General features: G+C 45.6%; 1 protein-coding gene across 8 annotated transcripts in view; it reads right to left on the reverse strand.

The window, feature by feature from the left end:
* Window positions 1-4,783: 4,783 nt before the first annotated feature.
* Window positions 4,784-8,082, reverse strand: part of ptprub (protein tyrosine phosphatase receptor type Ub) — a 177,247-nt gene continuing 173,948 nt past the window's right edge. For all 8 annotated transcript variants that reach the window (XM_063199066.1, XM_063199065.1, XM_063199063.1 and 5 more), the window contains 2 exons: window positions 5,587-5,722; window positions 4,784-5,077 (listed from right to left, as the gene is read on the reverse strand). In XM_063199066.1, the coding sequence (XP_063055136.1) occupies window positions 5,015-5,077; window positions 5,587-5,722 (199 nt within the window). In that variant the 3' untranslated portion in view covers window positions 4,784-5,014. The remainder of the gene's footprint in view (window positions 5,078-5,586; window positions 5,723-8,082) is intronic.

Consider the following 8,082-nt stretch of genomic DNA (forward strand, 5'->3'; position numbering starts at 1 on the left):
TCAGTTTGATCAGTATCTTACAGAAACACATAGGAAAAAAAACCAGAAGGCCGAGAAGGAATCATATAACAAAATAAACAACAAAGAACATTATACGATCCATTCAGACAGCAACTGCAGGAATGCAAATGCACAATGCAAATAATGAATCTTTTTTGAGATGGCAACACTTGTGAGTTGAGCTCGTACTGTATTGGTTATGCTAAAATACAACTGGACATTGTGAACGGTGAATGTTACAGATCTACAATGAGAGAATAATATGGCAAAAGGTAGAAACACAAAAAAAGCATGTCTTTGGAATGATAAAGGCAAAAAACGGATCAGCAGTCAAAAGGCGAGTATCATATTTTGGAATCTTATACACAGGAATAGCAAGAGATGTATACAGTTTCTCTTTGGGGGAGGAGCAGGAAGGGTTTAGGAGGTGCTTTGGAATGCGTTTCCGTTACCAAGCGACCAACCAGTCAGCTGATGAGGTGAAAGATCATGGTGATGACATCACACACCTTAAACCAGATGGATGGTCACTGGAAAAGTACATTCATCTTTTACGGTTATCTCTGTCATGGTTTCCGCTGGCCAAATAAATCAAAATATGTTGTCTTTTTACTTCTTCTGCAATATTATTCACAGAGTATTCACATAACATAAATATACATCTATATGTACACACATCAACCTCAATGTGGGCATCCAGGCACTTTCTCACGGCTTGAGGTGCTCTGGCACAGAGCTAGAGATAGAGAGAGAAGGTATACTGTGTGTTGATATAATCCTTCTTCTGACTGGTCTGATGACTTCATTGGACTATCTTACAGATGACTCTGTAGACTGAGCAGATGCTGATACTCATTCATAAATGATCTGTTGAAAAGCTGGTTTGCGGTTGAGTTTGACTAGGACTAGGAAGTCTGTAAACAAACTAACAACCTTTTCCCCTGTATCTCTAGGCCATCCATATAATGTGTACCCAAACATTTACCATTGAATCTCAACCCAAGTCAGTGCCGCAGCCCAGCCCATTGCTACTATCTCTCAGCTGGGCCTCTCTGAGCACACTCAATCATTCTGTAAAATTCACAAACCTTAGTCTCCATACCTACTGTACTCCAAGCATCTGTTGAATACATCAAACATAGCCTACCAGTAGCATGCATACCAAACTTGCTTGAAGCAAGTTCTAAAAGTAAACAACATCTTGAGTACATCAGTCACACGATGTGACTGGCTTTCCTATTCTGTAGCTAATGTTTGTACTGTAGGCTGTACTGTACTGCTCATTTTTCACCCTGGCCACCTATCGAGTTGTTACACAAAGTTCAGATTTTTTTCAACAAGCTGTGAGTACAGTAGGAAGGCTGGTGGGAAACATTTTTTTTTTTAAAAGACTTGTTTTTTTTCCCTGTTTTTTCAACCTTTCATGTTTTCACCCTGGCCACCTACTGAGTTGTTATTACACAAATTCTGAATGTTCTTCAGGCTGTGCGTAGGAAGGCCTGTGGGGAACTATTTGACTACGACTCTACTCCTGCAAACTAAGAGTTCTGCCTGACTGTGGCTCTTGTGTCATGGTGGGAGCTGCCAGGTAACTTACATTGTAAAGATTACTGTGAGGACTTAGATCTACGGTGCCCCCCAAAATCAAGGCCCGGTATCCTCAGTTATGGAGTGGTGTAGCATAGATAGAGGCCATGGGTATGTCACAGGGTAAGAACCATACTGTGTATTCCATCATAAAGGGTGGATGGGAACTTGACAGTTGCATGACATTGACTTGACACAGGTGCATAACATCAGTTTCTTCCACCACACAACTGCTAGCCAGGCAATGTGAAATTATTTAGTATTTAAACTGGCTAGTGACTATGGTTTGGGGAAACCTGTAAAGTATCTAAAGGGACATGTCACAAAAGACATGGTGGCATGGTGCAACAGGTGACCTGTGAGAGTTTGTCATGAATGTGGCTAGAGGAGCGCCTGAACTGGCCTGAATTATGAACTTTGACCTATGACAATGACATTTTACATTTACACTTTGATCAATCACAAACATGTAAACAAACAAGAAACAAATGAAAAAAAAACAAACAAAAAAAAACAAAGCAAATCTCACACCCAACGACACAATGTCAGTTCTCAAAGATAAATAGTTACAAATTCATAGTGGCAAAATCCTTTAGCAATTTTCTGTTATTTTTTTTTTTAATTTTCAAATAATTCCTTCCAGTTGTCCTTTAGTTCTTACACTTTATGCCTTTCTCTAGGTCAAAGACAGACGTAAAAGCCCCCCCCCCCCCCCCACACACCCCCCCCACGGTCTCTATGGGGGGCGTCACAGCTTCAGCACACACAGAAGGAGGGGGTCATTAGAGCAGTACACTTGCACAACGTAAACACTGGCATGCCGAAGGGGGCCGAAACGGTTGGCAGTCCTTAAAGGGGTATGCCACAATTTTGGGGCTTAATACAGTTAAAATCGTTGGCCAGGGTTTATAAAGGTGGCAAAGTGTCTTATTTTTCATGTTAAACGTTGTCTTGCTTTAAGACAAGTTAAAAGAGGGAATATGTTGCTAAGCTAGTGAAAGTCAATGGATCCGTGTAGCGTTGTAGCATGCTACACGGATCCATTGACTTTCGCTAGCTTAGCGACATGCTCCCTCTTTTAACTTGTCTTGAAGCAAGACAATGGCTTACATGAAAAATAAGACACTTTAACACCTTCATAATCCCCAGCCAACGATTTAAACTGTATTAAGCCCCAAAATAGTGGCATACCCCTTTAACACATCTCACACAGAAAAGAGATGGGAGAGCACTTTCTGAGACAAAGAGAGAATCTGCAAAGGCTATAACTATGTACATTACACTTAGAGGAGAAGTGGAGGAGGAGAGGAGGAGGAAGGGAGAGGAGAGGAGAGGAGAGGACAGGAGAAGAGAGGAGAGGAGAGGAGAGGGGAGGAGAGGAGAGGAGGGGAGATCAGAGGTGAGGTGAGGAGAGGAGAGGAGAGGAGAGGAAGGGAGATCAGAGGTGAGGTTAGGAGAGGGGAAGAGAGGAGAGGATAAGAGGGGTTGACTGGCACCAGTTCGAGGAGGAGACTGTCCAGGCAGATAGGCACTGTGGTGCCCAAGATTTGCCCGCTGTCCACTCAGCCTGGGAGGCTGGCAGTTTGTCCGGCATGGCAAATGTGCCTTGGATCCTCCAAGTTGGCTGGCATTAAAGACTCTATCATAAACAGCATTGTCACATCAGAAAAAAGAAAGAAATATCAAAATCAAAAGTCACAAAAGGAGAAAATAAAAAACTCAAATTAACAACGCTATGGTTTGACCTAAAGTGAGTTTATATGCGTCCTCGCATAGCCACAGGTGGCTTTGCAACACTAGAAGTGCTGGTTGTCAAGGAGCCGACTGACTCATAGCAGTCTGCATCATCAGTCCTGTGTGTGTGTGTGTGTGTGTGTGTGTGTGTGTGTGTGTGTTTGTGTGTTTGTGTGTGTGTGTGTGTGTGTGTGTGTGTGTGTGTGTGTGTGTGTGTGTGTGTGTGTGTGTGTGTGTGTGTGTGTGTGTGTGTGTGTGTGTGTGTGTGTGTGTGTGTGAGTGTGTGTGCGTGCGTGTTTGTGTGCGTGTGTGTTTCTGTCTGTCTGTGTGTGGATCAGTAAAAACATTTGCATGTATATCGACATGTAAAACAGTTTTTGAGCATGTGTGTGGGATGATGATTCGTCCAGTCCAGGACGCGGTTGTTATTTCCTGGACGCTGAAGGTAAGACGAGGGGGTAAGGCAGAGTGTTGAGACCGATATAGACTTTCTGTTTTCGCCGTGGAGAGGAGTTGCTCCTCAATAGATCCATCCCACCCAGGCCTCAGCCGTCTTGCTTTATCCATCTCCTCATGCCTGGCACCAGGTAAGGGCAAAGAAAATAATAAAAAACAACTTCCCAAATGGAAAAAATGTTGTGTTTTTATGGGGGAGAGACAGAGGCTGGTCTTCTCCACGTCTCGTCAGGCCTTGAAGCCCTATGGTAAGAGGGTAGGGGTGTGTGGTTGTTGTTTGCAAGTGCTGAGACACGCACACACGCACGAGCGCATACACACACACACACACACACACACATGCGTGCGATAGTACACACACATGCAGGCACGCACACACGCACACACATACACACACACACACACACACACACACACACAGAGCTGTGTCTGTCCAGGCCTCTGAACAGGAACAGTACTGGAGAAGGGTAGGCAGCAAAACACAAACACTTAAGTTTTCTACCGGCGTAGAGCGGTCCACGGGTGTCCTCAGCCAGAATAAAAAAAACTGAGAAAAAGGATTGACAAAGGCAGAAGAAGAAGAAGAAGAAGAAGAAGAAGAAGAAGAAGAAGAAGAAGAAGAAAAGAGAGAAACTTTTGAAAAGGTCAAGAGTTTGAGAAACTCTGCTGAGTTGTCTTTTCCGTTTTTCTTTTTTCTTGCTTGTGTTGTTTTTTTTTCTTTCATTTTTTTGTTTGTTTTTTGTTTATTTGTTTGTTTTGTAATCTGGATGCCCTTGATGATTTATCCTTGATGGAGCACTCTTCCATCTGTGGAGACAGGCTGAGCTGTAGCACAATGGTGGTGGTGGTGGTTGGGGGGGGGGGGGTCGCGAGGGCTTGGTGTGTACGTGTGGTGGGTCAGGAGTTGACCGCTTTGTGTGTGTGTGTGTGTGTGTGTGTGTGTGTGTGTGTGTGTGTGTGTGTGTGTGTGTGTGTGTGTGTGTGTGTTAATCTTTCTGGCGGGGGGTGGGGGGGTAGAAGGGTGTAGGGGTTACCAGAGGCATTCCTCATCCACTGTGGTGCACACGAATCAGCGTGGCTAGAGGTTAGGGGGAGAGGGGGTGATGGCTCGGGAGTGTCAGGTTGGAGGTGCAGGTGTGTGTGATATGATGAGGCTGGGTGGGAGTTACGGGGTTACAGGAGAGAGGCAGGGGCAATTCCCCATACACACTACTGTGCACGTGGTGGATCAGCCCGGCTATCTGACTTCCATGCAGTCCAGGTACTCCATCACCAGGTCATAGCAGAACCGGTACTGGTCCTGCAACACAACACAACACAACACAACACAGGCAACACAAACAACCTCAGTGGTGCTGGCAACCAAGAAGACAACAATCACTAGTACGTTTACCGACGTTATTAATTCCGAATTAACAATTCCGAATTAAATAGTTGCGTCGAGTTTACTTTGATCGTTCATTTACAGTAATTCCGAATTAAGAGGTGTTGTTTACATGACGTTTTAACAGTGGAATTAAGACAATTCACAATCTTCCCTCCCTTCAGCAGTGTGAGTGGAGGGCCATAGAGAAACACACAGTGGTGTTCTGCACAAGTTTTGGGTAGCTTGCTCTGTGCTCGCAATGGCTCAAGTGGAGGGGAATGTATTGAGCTTTGCATAACCTACCTTTTGGCAGTGTAGACAAATTACAAAAACATTGTTTCGATTCGATATTATGAAATTTGATATCGTTTGACAGCAATATCTCGACAGCTGATATCGCGATATGAATTCGATATATTGCACAGCCCTAGCGTTGCACTCACCAGGGACTCGACCATGTTGGGCTTGGCGTTGCGCAGGGTCTTGACGGCGTAGAAGACGTCCACCATGTTCTGGTACTGGATCATCTCCAGCAGGATGGTGGCGGCGCAGAAGGTACCGCATCGCCCACCGCCATTACTAAAGGACACAGGCACGCGCAAGACGCAGGCATCCACACACACACACAAACACAAACACACATATAGAGAAAGATACACATGAACACATGTTTAAGTAGGAGTAGAAATATCCACAAAGTGCTGTAGCAGGAAATACACATAGACACAGAAACTGACATAGAAAGAAACTCACTCGCTCGCTCGCTCGCTCGCTCGCTCACTCACTCACTCACTCACTCACTCACTCACTCACTCACTCACTCACTCACTCACTCACTCACGCACGCACGCACGCACGCACGCACGCACGCACGCACGCACGCACGCACACACACACACACACACACACACACACACACACACACACACACACACACACAGAAACAGACACAGAAACTCATGCGCACACGCACACACAGACACAAGCATGTATGCACGCATGCAAGTATGCATGGAAACACACATGCACACACTAAGAGGCATACTACATTCAGTTTTAACACATTTTACTACATACACATTTTAGTAGGACTAGAAAGACCCAATGTCTGTCAAAATGCTGTAGCACACTCACGCTTAGGGACAATTACATTGAGGCATAATGCAAACACACACTGCAGTGTAGGCCCACAGTGCAGTGCTTCTTTTTAACCCCTTAAGACGCGGCTTTATACATTTGTTGTTACCAGTATGGTAATGACCAAGTCATGGTGCATCACTAAAGGGCCTGTGTTGTAACATAGTATTGCAGTGCTATGGTAGTTACATTTCAATATCTATTACAGCGTGCCACTGGAGGTACAGCGCGCATTAAGGGGCCACTTGATTGGAAATCTAGAACACACACATCCCATCCCAAGAGTCAAACATCCACTAAAATCCATCATATGCACGAGTAAATGTCAACACACTCATCCATGCAGGAATTCATATAAAAACACTGTGTCTGTGCAATAACAACATACAAAATCATGCACACACTCACTCACTCACTCACTCACTCACTCACTCACTCACTCACTCACTCACTCACTCACTCACTCACTCACTCACTCACTCACTCACTCACTCACTCACTCACTCACTCACACACACACATACAGTAGACACAGACACACAAGCACGCACAAACGCACACGGCCATGCAAATTTGTGGGTTATTTCCCCAGGAGGTGCATTGGGATGACTGAAGCTCCTGCTCGCATCTATCCAATGGAGGCAATATTAAAATAATCAATCGCAGTCATCGCTTTGGTAGCCTGGGACTTCATGCCAGAGATGGAGACAGCGAGAGAGCGAGAGAGCGAGAGAGCGAGAGAGAGAGAGAGAGAGAGCGAGAGCAAGAGTGAGAGAGAGAGAGAGAGAGAGAGAGAGAGAGAGAAAGAGAGAGAGAATAGAGATGAGGAAGGGTGGATAAATGGAAGGAGAAACGTAACGGAAGAAGAGAAAGATAGAGGAGGTAAAAGGGTGTGGGAGGATGGGACAGCTAGATTAAGATAGACAGACAGGAAGAAGGGAAGGGAGAGAGAGAGAGAGAGAGAGAGAGGGGGAAAAGAGAGAGAAAAAATAGAGATAGCAGAAAGGAGGTGGGGACAGGGACAGCCTGTGCATTCTGCATTAAAGCATAATTGATTTCATCTCCATAATCTGGTCCCCAGGTTGTCGCGGGTAACACACTGTGACAGCTCAGGGGCTTGCGCTTGTGGAATGGCTCGAGGAGGAAAGTGGACGAAAAACTGAACCGAGAGAAAAAAAAAACAAGACAGCGACAGAGAGCGCGGGGTGAGAAAGAGGGAGAGAGAGTGAGAGAGAGAGAGAGAGAGAGGGTGTGTGTGTGTCTGAGAGAGAGAGAGAGAGAGAGAGAGAGAGAGAGAGAGAGAGAGAGAGAGAGAGAGAGAGAGAGAGAGAGAGAGAGAGAGTGTGTGCGCGTGCGTGCGTGTGTGTGTGTGCGTGTGTGTGTGTGTCTGAGAGAGAGAGAGAGAGAGAGAGAGAGAGAGAGAGAGAGAGAGAGAGAGAGAGAGAGAGAGAGAGAGAGAGAGAGAGAGAGAGAGAGAGAGAGAGAGAGAGGGTGGATTCAGGCTCAGACATGAGAAATTAACCTAACGGAAGAGGCAGAGCACTGAGGGGAGGAGAGAGAGAGAGACTGACAGAGACGGAGAGGTCAGACAAAAGGGCAGACACAGAAAGGCAGGCACAGAAAGGAGGAAGACAGACAGAGATGACTGAAAAAAGAGAAGAGGAAACGTTCAGAAAGCAGAGCTAGACATAATGGGAGGGGAGAGAGAGAGAGAGAGAGAGAGAGAGAGAGAGAGAGAGAGAGAGAGAGAGAGAGAGAGAGCATCACAAGTAGGCAGACAGGTGAATGCGGGAGTTTAAAAA

This window comes from Engraulis encrasicolus, chromosome 5 (genome assembly GCF_034702125.1).
Source record: "Engraulis encrasicolus isolate BLACKSEA-1 chromosome 5, IST_EnEncr_1.0, whole genome shotgun sequence".
Classification (NCBI taxonomy): domain Eukaryota; kingdom Metazoa; phylum Chordata; class Actinopteri; order Clupeiformes; family Engraulidae; genus Engraulis; species Engraulis encrasicolus.